Source organism: Juglans regia, chromosome 13 (assembly GCF_001411555.2).
Source record: "Juglans regia cultivar Chandler chromosome 13, Walnut 2.0, whole genome shotgun sequence".
NCBI lineage: Eukaryota > Viridiplantae > Streptophyta > Magnoliopsida > Fagales > Juglandaceae > Juglans > Juglans regia.
In genome coordinates, this window is record NC_049913.1 from 34,755,800 (window position 1) to 34,770,852 (window position 15,053).

The following is a 15,053-nucleotide window of genomic DNA, read 5'->3' on the forward strand; positions in this document are numbered from 1 at the left end:
ATGAATATATTTTTATGGAAAATGCTAGTCTTTTGCTGGGGCTGCTTGGATTTTTTTTTTTTTTTTAACTTTGTGATTAAGAAATTATTTTTTAATGAAGTTATAAATTTTTTTAAAAAAAAATTGAGTGTTAAAAAAACATGTGTGAGAAAAAAAAACACAAAATACACTGACAAGAGCTCCAAGCGCGGTGATTGTAAAGCCACCCTATTTTATATAAGGGTTGTGCTGCACATCAGCCGGAAGCCGCAGCACACCCTTCATAAATTTTTTTTTTTTTTTCACCCCCAGAACGTTAGGTGTGTGAAGAAGATTTATTCTTTATATAATATCTTTATATAAGGAGAACTTTTCAAAATATAAATGAAATAGGTAGTAGGTGGATGGTATGCGTTGAAATAGATAAAGCTGTTGAGCTAACTAACAATTGGCAACGGAGGAACGGAAACTTGAGATTCAAGAAACTTTCACAATATTGATATCTGAATTTCAAAAGTTTTGCAATTAACTATCATTTGGAAGAAAACTATAGAGAACCATTTGTATGAGGAGCTCTGCCATTGGCCAAATTTTATTTTTTTTAATGGTTTCTTGATTTTTCGTCTCTTCAAAGGCCTTTTCGAGCCATTCTGCTTCAAAAGGCTCTCCATTTTTTGCCTCCAAAATATTTCAGACCCCTTTCAACAAGACTGATAATAGTAATAACAATAATGCTGACTCAATCTTTCTTCATTTACCAGTAACTTTGTCATAAAACTCTTCCTATAATTCACAGCATTTTGTTCTCAAGTTGATGACTCAGACAATATACACATCAATATATATACATTTGAAGAGATTTCTTCTTCTTTTTCGCAACCGTTAGATCTTTCTAATCCGACGTACCGCAAGTGAGAGTCCTCGCGAGTAATTTTACTAAACTTGTCATTATCTCAAGTGACAGAATCCATTGTTTTCCAAACACTATCTATTATTTGCCTGAAACAAGTAGGAAAAGTTATCATTTCCGCCTCCTAGCTCCTTTGACAACCTGAAACAAGCAAAACCAACCATTCAAAGAACTAAGATCTACATCTGCAAAGGCACAATTAATGCATTCTTATACCCTTAAGAAAGAGAGGGAAAAAAAAAACAAGTAAATAACCTAAAAAGAAAGATTTCATATCCTTCTTTCATACCCTTAAGTCATTTGTGGCTCTTTCTAGATAATCATCCTTTTCTAACTTCAAATCCTGTATACTTGGAGTTCACCTATTTACTTGATTCAATAAATATTTATTTTACCTATCAAAAAATATTTATTCACAAATCGAAACCCACAGATGTACAAAACGCGATGTAGTAAAACATTAATGATTGAAAAATATAATGAATACAGTTCTTTCTAGCTTTGTTTTCTTGCAAAATAAAAGCAATACTTTTTTGTAAGTAATCAAAAGATTTTATCAATAACCGCTAAAAGCGTAGCCCAAACTCATGATAAGTACAAAAAAAATGCAATAATTATAATTGTTACAAAATCTAATTTAAATGATTAAATTCAAATTTTCTAATTAGCATAACCTTTTGAGATAAACGATGATTTAAAATGGTATCAGAGTGATTAACCTAAGTTCAAACCCTTTTGGAATGGTATCAGGTCCGGCAACCTCCTATGGATTTTTAGGACCTTGTTCCATTTCATTTTTGCAAAATTAAGCAGTGTAAATCTTGCTAGTGATATCCAATAATACCCAGCCAAGATTGCATATTAAGTTGCAACTTATTGTCGTTCAAGTAGCACCCCAATAAATCCAAAAATCCTTGGGACTTTTCAGATTAATGTGTTTGGGAAGAAATTCCCATTCTCATCAAGCTGCTCTTTAGATTATAAGCGGATATAGTAGCCATCTTGATTTTGTCATTGATTTCATTAATTAATAAGAGCACGATGTGAAGAGGAAAAGAGTAGTAAAGCTTACGGCATCCTCGTTCAGATTGGTAACTTCTGATGTATCTATAGAAGCTTTCTGTCCCTTCCTTGCCTTCACTGCATCCAGATTATACAAATTTTAATATTTGTAACAGGTGTGTATGAAGGATATAGAGTGCAACTTCCGATGCTCAAAACAAAAACAAAAAAGGAGGGGAGGGAGGGGGGGGGGCATCACAATTTCTGTCCTGCTAATAATTTCTATACAACTTAATATAAGCTAAATTGGTGGAGATTTAAACATATATATATAAAATGAAGTGATTATTAGAACGAGGGAAGAATATTTTAAACTAGAGTTGAAAAAGTGCAGCAAGTAAAACCAAAAAACAAGGGTGTTACTTCAACTTCCAACATAATCTCCACTCGACACCAATTGAATTTGCAAGCTAACAACATAGGATTCATTCACATACTACAGCAGTTTGAAATGTGGCACAATATATGTGATGATAAGTCGGAAGTGTGAAAAAAGAAAAGACAAACCAAAGGAAAGAAAAATTCAAGAACTTGCAACACTTGGACAAAATTATGGAACATTACCACCCGGGAGAGTAGTTCTCTTAGGAAACTTTTGACATTCCTCAATTGTTAGGACTTTTTGTTGTTGGGCAGCAACATCTCCAATTGTATCAACATTTCTCTTTAGATTGCTGTGAGAAGAATGAATGACATATAAGCTTCACAGATCTATATGGTCAAGTGCTAACTTTTATTCATGCGTTATATAACAGCATCATTCTGTTAGGTAAGAAACTATACCAAGCATGGCAAAAAAGACCCACAGTTTTTGTCAAGGCAAGAGAAGCGCTCCAGGCCAAGGGAACTTGTATGGCAAGAGGCACTAGTTTCCATTAAGTTATTGTGATAATTTATAGAAAAGCTACAGATGTCAACTGGTTATTGGTCTATAAGCTGACAATGCTCATTACTTCAAAAGTGTTAGGGGAGCTAATATTGCAATCTTGACAGTAACTGGTTGATTCCTTAATAGGCAGCTTTATCGTCCATGACATAAAGCATAAAGTTCTGCATTTCCACGTGTATCTAGATCGACTTGAAACCAATTGATATGTAAATGGTGAAATGCCGAAAACTATACCAACCACACATTACATATGCAACAACAAACATTATTCTTGTTTTTATAAGTAACAACAAACATTATCCTACATATGCAAGAACGGGCAATATCAACAAAAAGTATCCCACAAACATGGAAAGTGCTTTTTTATCTTTCATTTGGCAGATCATTCCATGAACGTATTGAAACTCCTTCCATTTTCCTTCATCATAAGTTAGATTCAAACCAATGATGCTCTCCATGGTGTTATATATGCAAGCTTTTTGTTTTATTTTTAAATCAAACTAAAATCTCACATATGTATAGACTTGAACAAAGTTAATGCTCACAATTAGTCAACAATAAAAAAAGAATGAATAAAAAGCTTAATTAAGAATCACACTGGATTCCTTGGAGGGTCACAGCTTGCATGAAAATATTCCCCCCTTAAGAATGCAATGACAATGTAAACTTTACTACCACACCAAACGCATAAATTTAAAATTATTAGCAACTCACTTGTGCTGCAGCTGAAAGGTGTTTGACTCCTCAGGCAAGACAACCTCGTTGTAGGGAAAAGTCAACATAATAAATCCATAAGGAACATAATTAACAAGGAAAAAATAAATCAGGATAAGTAGCAATATCAGACATTGTGAAAGAAAAAGGGACATTGTCAAAACAGTATACTCCGTGGGCATATGTTAAAACAAAGGACTTGGGTTAAAAATAAATGACTGACTTAATGAAGGATTTTTGTAATTATACAGAATGGTGTACTGCCATCTTTAACTTTTAGCAGATTGAAGTTTAGGGAAAATCTAAATTTCATTCATAGTCCATAGGATAAAAGGATATCAAACAAAAGGACACGGTTCATAGAAGTCGAAATATGAAGAAATAAGTATGCCTATATCTTTAATCGATGGATAAAGAAAGGATCTAAATTGATAGAATAGGCATCATAAATATCAATTAGTGAGGTTTTGGGCGACTCAAGTCCAAACCATTGGGACCCCCTAGGGGTTCTAACCAAGTAGCACGCAAATCCCAAAAACTCATAGTTTCTCCCCAAAAGATGACTTCTCCAGTTGGTGAACACATTAGATATTTACCCAAACTGGTAGGTCCTTGGGCGGATCCCACGTTATTTCTAGATACTTGCACCAGATCATTTTTATTACATAGAAACGGTATTGCACTCTCCAGCTTCTAGCAGATTGAATTTCAGCAAGGGCCACAAGGCCATGTCCAAATACAGTCATCCAAAAATTAAGAATAGGCTTTCCAATCAAACAATTTTCATTTTCCTTCAACCTTCAAAACAAACATGTCATCACCCTAAAGTACCTTTTCATCTCCAACTAAAATAATCTAATCATTAGTGAACCCCACCACATTCACGAAAAATCAAAACCACTTTTACAAAAAAGTAAACACTCACAACTTTTATACTTTCAAGTGGACCCCACCACTTTCACAAACACCAAAAACATACATCTCAATCATTTTCTTCCCAAATATCTTTTCGACGGACACCACCCGTCTCACAAATGCAAACAAACACACCAAAACTTTTTAAATTCTCTCTTTTTTTTTTAAACAGAATATAAGCATCAATTCACCTTATGAATAAAGTTTTGAGAACCATGATTCATAACCGTCCACCAAGCAAGGATAGGAACTGACAAATAAAAGACCAATATTGCAATAAAGAGCTACAAAAGAAACACCGCAATTTATCTACTTTAAGTGAAATCCTCATTGTCTACTGATTGATTTGATTACTTAGAATATTTATCATGAGTAAGAATGAGGCTGAAGTGAAGATGAGTTAAACAACATCAAGGTACATTCTCACTTTCGTTTCATACTTACATTTAAGTTGCACGGGTCTTTGAGCTTGGCTCTGGAATATTTGGAATGTTCAGCAGTAATTGTGCCACCAGCTCTGACATTTTCTTTAAAAGACGAGGAATTGCTTTCTGGAATTTGAATCGAAACATGTGATTCAGCCAGAGAGGATCTCAGAGTAACAGAATCACAAGAAGATGAAAGTTGTTTATTCTCTAGAATTTTTTCAGACTTTTTAGATGCCCCGTGTTGGTTATTGATAGTTGAACACTCATGCAATCCAACTGATTCAGAAGCAGGTGATACTGCCTGTCTTCGTCTCTGTCCCACACTAATATCCTGCCTCACATTTGTTTGAGTTTCTGTTCCAGTTCTAGAAAAATCAACTTTCTTATGAGGTGCCAAGATCAATGTGTGGTTCTTAATAATATCCGACTGCGTGTTATCCTCTTGGCACTTCCGACCACGTTTTGGAAGAGAGGTAACAGGCTGAACACGATTAGGAAAGTTCCAACCCAAAAAATACATAAACAAGAAAACTCGTTAAGATAATAAACAAATGAAGCACATCATCAAAAGAAAAACAGTGAAAGGCACCCTTTAGACTCGTACCACACAGATCTGAGATTTAAATGCATAAACAATCCTACTAACAAAAGAGTCATCAGCAGAGGAGCAAGTAAGACATTGTGAATTTGCCTGCACATAACAAAGATATTAGAACTGATACAATGATTTGCATGTTTTTAAGACCTTAAAACAACTTAAGAACTGCTCCTCTTGCTCTCCCCAACAAAACTTACTCTATATAATGATGATGGTAACAAGACCAATGCAGGGGCATGTGACGAGGAGACACCATTATAATTTAATGCAGCAACAAAGGAGAATCCAATGTCTGCTATTATGTGCAGCTTCTGCATTTAAAACAACACCATCTATCAATTGTAAGTATAACATAAAGCAAAGATCGAAAAGGAAATATATCCTCCAAGGTACATAATTATTTTTATTGATATAGGTAAAAAAAAAAATATATAGTAGAAAAACTTGAAAGTCACCCAAGTAATAGAGGTATAGAAGAGACTATGCAAACACAATTCTTACTGGAGTATTCTGAGCATCAGCAGCATCCTCAGCTTTCTTAACAGCACGAAAAATACTGAGTAGAAGCAAACGTGCATCATTAACAAGATCCATGTCCCCATCAACAATTGTAGCATTGACTAATGCCTCCAATAAATTAAAAAGCGGACTGCAAAGAGGATATGTATCAAGCAACATCGCCATAATTCAATTTGCTTAAACTGTACTGCAAGAAATATTAGATTCAATCACAACCTTTTTTAAATATGTATGGGCAGGAAAACAATTACCTGCAAAATTGGGCATATATTTGTTCATCCCGACAGTTTTCATGAGGGAAGCCTGTATCGTGAGCAAGAAGATATATCAAGAAGACCACTATGTATGCCGGATAATCAGTGACTGATCCTCCTTGCCCAGCAGAAGCTTGACAGATTCGGGCTTCTCTACTATACTCCTTGATAAATTCTGCCATATATTTAAATGACTAAAACAAACTGAGTCAGAAGATATACAGCAAATCAGAATTATAACAAGTACATGGATGCAAAAAATTAACATACGTCATCCTGCAGATCTTTGAGGCAGTCTGAAGTTGCTAAGGCAAAAACACTCGCATATCTAATAGGTATAGCATGTTCCTTCAATAAGTTGTGTGTTTTATTCAAAAATAATCTCCGAACAAGAGAAGAAGAGTCCTGGAACGTGATAGAAGAAAACAGAACTCAGCAAAAGGAGTATAACAAAGATCAAATTAAAGGGTAATAATCAAATTAGGTAGAAATAAGCTGGAGCTACTATGATTCATAAAAGGTGCAATTTTTTCTTTTTTCAGGGAAGAACTACCAGTGTATTCTGATTAGTAGCTTCACCTGATGGATGATGGCTGTTAATTGCATATTTTGGTCCCATTCAGAAAATAATTACTTTTAGTAGGGGTCTTGATGCTTCAATGTATTTTTCTACAATACTTACAAGAAAATGAATGTAATTTTTGAGATGATGGGATAACAATGATAACTAAAAAATGCATAACTAATGACTGACAACAATAAGTAACAACAAAATTGAATTGGTCATTGCAACCCTTCTTGCCAGTTGCAAACGGAGAACCAGATACCATCGCACTTTTCTCCAAATAATATCTAGCATAATATTTAATTGCTGTCTATTTCCTTCTCAACTGGTAAAAATCTCATGCCCAAACATCTATTTGTCATTTATTATTTCCATTTGTAAAAATAACATTTCCCCTTCTACATGGAAATAATTCATATCAGATGTATCAGACAAAATACAGTTGAAACTATAGAATTACCATTTAAACATCCAAGATATGGTGGTGAGCATTTTCTTCATCTCCCATGATGAGAGTGGGTGAGTCTCCAACTAAAGTATGTGTCATGCATAATCCTAAAATAGGCAAATCTAGGAAGACTACAAAAATGATAATTAAATAAACTAATTGTGCCATTCAAATAAGCACATTTTCATATAAGATGTCAAAAGGAAAATAAACAGATTAAATTTGAGTGATGTAGAAAATAAATAACAAAACCAGAGCAACTGGAAGCTATTTCAAAAAACCAACTCAGGTTGATTTCATTTCTTTGATCTGTTATCCTCTTATCTTGAAAAGCTTAAGATTACAATTTCATTTCTTCAAACAAAAAGTAGAGTTATAGACTCACCTTCAACTGTTAATCCATTCTGGAAACAATTTATCAAAAAGCCCTTGAAAACTATGTTTTCTGTTTTCAGTATCTGTTGAGGCCAGCATACCTTTGCCATAAAAAGTGTAAAGCAAAAAATCTCTGGTGAAATATGCAAATCCCATCTTCTAGAAAGCTGAAGAACAGACTTTGCAGCAGCTAATCTGATGTGAGCCCTATCACTTTCACTGCATAACCCAATAACCACAAGAAAATAATAATTAACAAAGCCCACTGGCATATATATGAGGAGCGTACAGAAGATTCTAACCCAGCAAAGGAAATACCGATGTTACACAAAATAAATATGGGAACTGCAGCTTAGTTAGAAAAACCATCAATATTCTAAATTAACATGCACAGTGATAGTTGCTGGTCAAACAGATCATATTTTTGTCCTATGCTCCCAGAGCAATATAATATGTGTTCATATCTTTTATGCATGTATGAATGTGTATATATTTATATATTCACATGGACGCTTCTATATTTGTATGGGTATGCTTGGAAAGTCTAAGAAAAAAACTTCATGATTCGTGAAAAAGGGCAAAAATAACTCCGCAGTGAAGGTTCTTAATTCAATTTCTCTTTCGAACCTTTTTATTGTGAACAGTTTTGATATGGTATGAATACCGACAAAAGATTTTCATATCTTGGCAACGAAAGAGTTCATGTGATATTACATAATTTGAAGATAAGGGTTTATTATATTTTTGCCCACCAAACAACCACCCCATTGTTGCTTTAACTTCTTAAACTTTGACTTGGTGCAACACAGATGATATGGCTATAATGCTATATATATAGCTATATGAATCTATGATATATGGTTTTTTTTTTTTTTAACTTATCAAAGAAAAAAGAGGGAAAACTTAAATTAAGTAATGGCATCCAAAATCACCAATAATTTTATGTCTCATACCATGAGATGATACCATCAAAAACATCACCCTTTTGCAGCATTTTTGACAAAATGTCCAACACTTCATTAATTTGTCGTCTGACATGAGTTCCTCGATGTGGCAAAAAACTCTTGACAAGTGTTTTCAGCCCATAGATCTGCAAAGGACAGGAGAAGTAAACATGAGTAATTTACAGGGATGGTTGCATACAGGTAATCAGAAATTTCAAGCAGCTACCACCGCCTCTCATAAGGGTCAGGCCTGAGATTTTTAATTTTGTATGAACAAAACATTTTCTGGGAGAATTTTTTATTAGTATTTTTGTTCTTTAGTGGGCTTGTTAAACTACCTATCAATCAACATTCCTACAAAAAACAAAACTTTTTTTTTTATAAGTATGTCAATTACAAAGTCAGAATATGCCCTATTTATGTAGGAGCATTAGAAACTAAGAAGTCATGAAAATCCATGCCATTAAAGTCCACAGCAATGACCCAAGTACAAAGAGTCCTAAAAAATAACATTTTTAACTCCGCCATAGATCTCTTTGTCTTCAAAAATCCTCTCATTGCGTTCCTGCCACAAGCACCACATAATACAGAAATGAATCATCTTTCAAACCGCTTTGATTTGTCGCACACCTCGAATTGAGGCCCTGCAAGCCAAAACATCCAACACGGTTTTCGGCATAACCCACGCCATGTCCAATCTATTAAACACCTCATCCCATATAGTCCTGGCTATCTCGCAATGTAAAAGTAAATGATTCATCGACTCACCCCCTCTTTTACACATGCAACACCAATCTGCAATAATTATCTTTCTCTTTCTCAGATTATCCGTAGTGAGAATCTTACCTAAAGACACTGTCCACACAAAGAAATAAGCTTTGGGAGGAGCCTTATTGCGCCAAAGCTTTCTCCAGGAAAACTGTATCTCAGGAACTTATGTGAGTACCTTGTAGAAGAAACGAACAGTGAACACCCCTTTCCTTGCTGGACTTTACCACAAATCATCTTCATGCTAGATATTTGGACGACAAGAATACAAAAGACTATAAAAATCTACAAAACTCTTCATCTCCCAATCCTGTGCCGCTCGATTGAAGTTGATATTCCAGTGAATGTTCCTTCCTGTGACTTCCATAACCTCCACCATCATAGCATCTTGAGCATTTGCAATCCAAAATAGTGTAGGAAACAAGTCTTGTAGAGCACTATTGGTACACCATACATCCTTTCAAAATTTGATCTTGGAACTTGTACCCAATTGCAGTCTAGTGTGTTGATGGAAGACCTCCCACCCTTTTCTAATGTGTTTCCATAGCCCCATTCCAGAGGTCCCTCTAACTTCTTTAGTATACCATCCCTCCCCTAAATCACCGTATTTATTCTGGATCACAGTCTTCCATAAGGCTTCTGGTTCTTTGATATATCGCCACAACCATTTGCCAAGTAATGCACGATTGAACAACCTCAAATTTCTGATACCCAAACCACCATTAGAGATAGGACGGCACACCATCTCCCACTTGACTAGATGGAATTTAAACGCTTCTCCTAAACCCCCCACATAAAATCTCTCTGTAGCTTCTCAAATCGACCCACTACACTTGCAGGTATATGGAATAAGGATAAGAAGTACGTGGGTAGATTAGAAAGTGTACTTTTAATTAGCATAATCCGGCCGCCTTTTGACAAATACATTCTCTTCCAACCTGCCAGTCTCCTCTCCACTTTTTCAATCACTGTATCCCAATAGAGAGCGCCCTCAAGGCTATACCCAGTAGTAATCCCATATAACCCATAGAGAGAGACGCTATCTTACAACCCAGTGTGCCAGCCAACTCCCTTATACTCTAAACTTCTCCAATAGGCACCAACTCGGATTTATCATAATGCATTTTTAAACCAAACACTGCTTCAAAACAAAGCAACAACGCCTTCACAACCCTCAACTGATCTTGATCGGCTTCGCACATAATAAGTGTATCGTCTGCAAACAGCAAATGCGAAATAGTAATAATACCCCTACTCGACGATCCAATCTGGAAACCACTAATAAAACCATTAGTCACTAACACGGAAATCATCCTGCTTAGTGCCTCCATAACAATAACTAAAAATTGTGAATGGGGGCTTATGGGGAAGGAAAAGAAATTCCATCTGGTAAGATGGAAAGACTGTATGTGCTCAATTGTGAATGGGGGGTTAGGAGTGTATAACTTGAGAACTTTTAATAAAACTTTATTGGGAAAATGGCTTTGGAGATATTATTTGGAGGGGGGAGCATTGTGGAAGGATATTATTGATGCTAGATATGGTGTCGCTTGGGGTGGCTGGTGCTCTAAGGAAGTGAGAGTGGGGTATGGTGTGAGCTTATGGAAGTATATAAGGAAGGGGTGGCCATGTTTTGCAAATCAAATCCGTTTTGTAGTTGGTGAGGGCATCCGTATCAGATTTTGGCGGGATGTGTGGTGTGGAGATCACGCATTGGAAAGGACTGTTCCGGCCTTATACCATATTGCAGTTAATAAGGAGGCATCAGTAGCGGATGTGCGTTTATTCTCTCATGGTGCGTACCAGTAGAATATTCTTTTTAATAGGGATTTCCATAACTAGGAATTACCTATTGTTACAGAATTTTTCAACTTACTATATTCCACAGAGACTACTATGACACAACGAGATAGCTTGAAGTGGCGGTCTAATAGTCACAAGATGTGTACAGTTAAGGCATATTATAGCATCTTGACAACAAAATTTGATATTACTCTGTTTCCTTGGAAGACAAAAAGTAAAGAAGATAACGAATCCCCTTATCTCAAACCACGAGAGCTCGGGAAGAAACCCTCTGGACTGCCGTTGATTAACACAGAGAATCTTACCGTAGATATACACCAACTGATCCAAGACCTCCACTTTTCTCCAAAACCGCATCTACCCAGTAGATATAGAAGAAAATCCCAATTAACATGATCAAACGCCTTTTCCATATCTAACTTGCACATAAGCCCTGAGCTGCCAGCCTTTAATCTACTGTCCAGACATTCATTAGCAATTAGAGCCGCATCAAGGATCTGTCTACCCTTCACAAAAGCATTTTGAGGCTTAGTAACAATCTTCCCCAAGACCCCACTTAAACGATTAGCAAGCACTTTTGCAATAATCTTGTATGTACCATTCACTAGGCTAATAGGCCGAAAGTCTGTAATCTCAATGGCCCCTACCTTTTTGGGATTAGAGGAAGAAAAGTGGTGTAAAGGCTTTTCTCAAATTTTCCAAACGAGAAAAACTCTTGAAACACTTTCAGAATATCTTCTTTAATCACCTCCCAACATTCTTGGAAAAAACCCGTAGAGAACCCATCAGGGCTGAGGGCCTTATCTTTTATCATTTTCCTTACTACATCATAAACATCTTCCTCTTCGAAAGCCCTCTCCATGCTAGCAACATCCACCGGCTCAATAGTGTCAAAAACCAATCCATTCAGAGTAGGTCTCCACCCCACCTGCTCAATGAGGAGCTTTCCAAAGAAATCGACCACGTGATCTTGTATTACCTCTTCTTCTCTGCACTCGACCCCTTCAATTTTCAGCACCTCAATGGTATTATTTCTTCTATGAGAGTTTACAATTTTATGGAAAAACTTCGTGCTCCGGTCCCCTTCCTTTAACCAAAGAGCTCTCGATTTCTGGTGCCTTAACGTTTCTTCTTGTAGAATTATCCTCTCAAGATCTGCAACTAGCAAAGTTTTATGTGCTTGCTCCTCCTCAGTAATGGTCTCCCTTCTTGTATTCTTTCTAAATCCTGTATTTCCCTCCACTTAGTATTTTTGTTTTCCTCTACATTGCCAAAAGACTGCTGATTCCACTCCTTTAAGTCTCTTTTTAAGGCTTTCAGTTTATTTGCAAAAATGAAACTGGGGGTACCCTCAAAATGATACGAAATCCACCATTATTTGACCCTTTCTACAAAACCTTCAAACTTCAACCACATGTTCTTAAACTTAAAATACCTTCTACCGCTACGAATACCTCCACAATCAAGCAAAATAGGCCAATGATCCGAGGCTAGGCGTACCAAACGCGTTTGCCAGACGTCCGAAAAATGGCTTTCCAACTCAGGTGAAATTAGGAAACGATCTAAGCGGGACCAGGTCTGATTATTCGACCATGTGGCTAAACCCCCTGCAAGTGGAAGGTCGATCAAGTTCAAGTCAAAAATACACTCTGAGAACTCCAAACTTGCTAGCCTCAATCTTCTACTTCCAAAACATTCACTTTGGAAACAAACGACATTGAAATCCCCCCCAATACACCAAGGGAGCTCCCACTAGCTATGTACCCCTACAAGCTCATCCCACAGCAATCTTCTGTCGACATCTTGATTAGGCCCATACACACTTGCAAATGCTCACAAAAAACCATCTGATACACATTTAAACAAACATGCTATCATATATCTCCCTATGTATTCCTCCACTTTCTCCACCACTCGCCTATCCCACATCACCACAATTCCTCCCGATGCCCCCGAAGAGGCTAAGTATACCCAATGTACATAATTACTGTTCCATAAACTCCGCACAGTCTTCCTACTGATCATCTTCAGCTTCGTCTCCTATAAGCAAACAATGTCCGCTTTCCACTCACGAATTAAATGCCAAATCTAAAGACGCTTTTCTACCTCATTTAGACCCTCGACATTCCAAGATACAATCTTGGATTTCATTGGGAAAAATTCAGCCCCTTTCCTTTTGCCCTATTCCTACTAGAGCTATCCTCCGAGTTCATCGACCACATCAATCTTTTTAGTTCCCAACTTTTCTTTGAGTCCCCCTTCTTTTTTTGACGATGTCCAGCTTCCATAGCAGTTAACAAAGCTATGAACTGCTCCTCATACCCATCATATTCAATCCCCACCACATGTTGAATTTCTTTTGCTTTATGTATTACCCAATCTGAGGCTTGATCTGAGAAATAGTAGTTCAAAAGGATAGGATTCCCCATCTTGTTATTTAAGTTCTGAAAACCTCCCCTCACTAAAAGCTCCTCCAAACCGCAAGCCTCAAGGATGAAAAGTTCATCCTCCACTAAGTGCATCAAATCATCCGAGTCATCCTCTTCCTCAACCACCTCAAATTCCTCAAAATGTTTCACAGACAAGTCCGTCGGAGCCAAGAAATACCCATCACCCTTCATCGGCGAGTTCTGCACCTCCTTAGGCGGAGAAAACTGAGTATCTAAACCCACCAAAGCCTATTGCACACAGAACGCCAACGACACCTCATTGGCATCCTCCTCTACCACCGTCGGAGTCGTCTGTGCCACCATCGGCTGACCATTCGCCCTCGGGTGGGAAACGGGCGTAACGGGCTGGGCTTCCCCATGCTCTTTCCTGCCACTTTGGGCCCTGGCCTAAGACGGCCAACCCCATTTGAGTTCTACATGTTGGGCCTAGACGGGCCAGCCCCACCAGACAGATGCCCTTTTTAAATTTCTGATGGGCCCCATTCTGGGCTTTCCAACGTGCCTTCCCGATGCCACTACCCTTGCCCTCTGTCAGTGACTCTCGCGCCACCATCACGCAAGTTTTCTTTCTGCATCAACGTAGACAGGGCCTCCTTGTACGACCGAGCATGGTGCCTCAATGCCCCTTTACCATGATTCCGATAACCTCCACCAGTCAAACCACCCACTTTAGTGACCTCCTTCCCTTGCTTCAACAGCACCTCCCTCATCTTCCTCCATCCCCATCCATTTTCTCCTTCAGGAATACATAAAACATTCCTCCTTCCCCCTTGTTATACTCTGAAATTTCAAGATATCTCCCTCTCCTATTTGAACAGCGTTGAGCAATAATACTACCGAAACCATCTCGCGATGCCTACTACACCTTCTTCCCCCTGCTTAGGCTCTCCTCTAATACCTTCCCAAGCCACTGGGTTGAAGAGTGCCCCAGCATCACCGTTTGCTCTGTATTCCAGCTTCTCTCAGTGACTCGCAAACCATCAGCACCAAGTTTTGACAAAATAAAGCATTTGGATTCAATCACCACTTCTATAGAACGACCCATCATAATAATCAAAACTTCATAAACAATTAACGAAACATTGACGATGAAGAAAATGTTACAGGAAGCAACGAGAAGAAAAAAGTGTGCATGTGTATGGAGAGAATTTTTAGGAGAGAGAAACCCTCTAATCTGGAAGCAAAAGCCTTAGACCAAAGCCTTAATCTGAATACCAGCATAAGGTCACAAAAAAATTAAAAAGATGCCCACTGAATATCCAACAGAGTTTTAATTTTAACCAGCTACTAATGCTTCGCAGACAGAAAATTTCAACACAATGACCACTTATGATTAAAGCCTCCAATCTTTTCTTGCGACCACTTTTGCAAGTCTGAGATAGGTCTATATTGTCATAATGCACATTCCAAAAATTTCACTCATGTAACCACT

The 15,053-nt window shown here is 37.4% G+C and overlaps 1 protein-coding gene across 4 annotated transcripts in view; it reads right to left on the reverse strand.

Annotated features, from left to right (window-relative positions):
* Positions 1 to 634: 634 nt before the first annotated feature.
* The window catches only part of LOC108988322 (sister chromatid cohesion protein PDS5 homolog A), a 30,145-nt gene continuing 15,726 nt past the window's right edge, over positions 635 to 15,053 (reverse strand). For 2 of the 4 annotated variants that reach the window (XM_035684682.1, XM_018961554.2), the window contains 12 exons: positions 8,610 to 8,746; positions 7,758 to 7,875; positions 6,539 to 6,673; positions 6,266 to 6,462; positions 5,997 to 6,144; positions 5,693 to 5,806; positions 5,502 to 5,588; positions 4,914 to 5,378; positions 3,555 to 3,598; positions 2,516 to 2,625; positions 1,962 to 2,029; positions 636 to 1,030 (listed from right to left, as the gene is read on the reverse strand). In XM_035684682.1, coding sequence (XP_035540575.1) covers positions 1,001 to 1,030; positions 1,962 to 2,029; positions 2,516 to 2,625; positions 3,555 to 3,598; positions 4,914 to 5,378; positions 5,502 to 5,588; positions 5,693 to 5,806; positions 5,997 to 6,144; positions 6,266 to 6,462; positions 6,539 to 6,673; positions 7,758 to 7,875; positions 8,610 to 8,746 — 1,653 coding nt within the window. In that variant the 3' untranslated portion in view covers positions 636 to 1,000. Of the gene's footprint in view, positions 1,031 to 1,961; positions 2,030 to 2,515; positions 2,626 to 3,554; positions 3,599 to 4,913; positions 5,379 to 5,501; positions 5,589 to 5,692; positions 5,807 to 5,996; positions 6,145 to 6,265; positions 6,463 to 6,538; positions 6,674 to 7,757; positions 7,876 to 8,609; positions 8,747 to 15,053 lie in introns of all 4 variants that reach the window. The other 2 variants (XM_035684681.1, XM_035684683.1) reach the window with 2 other exon arrangements.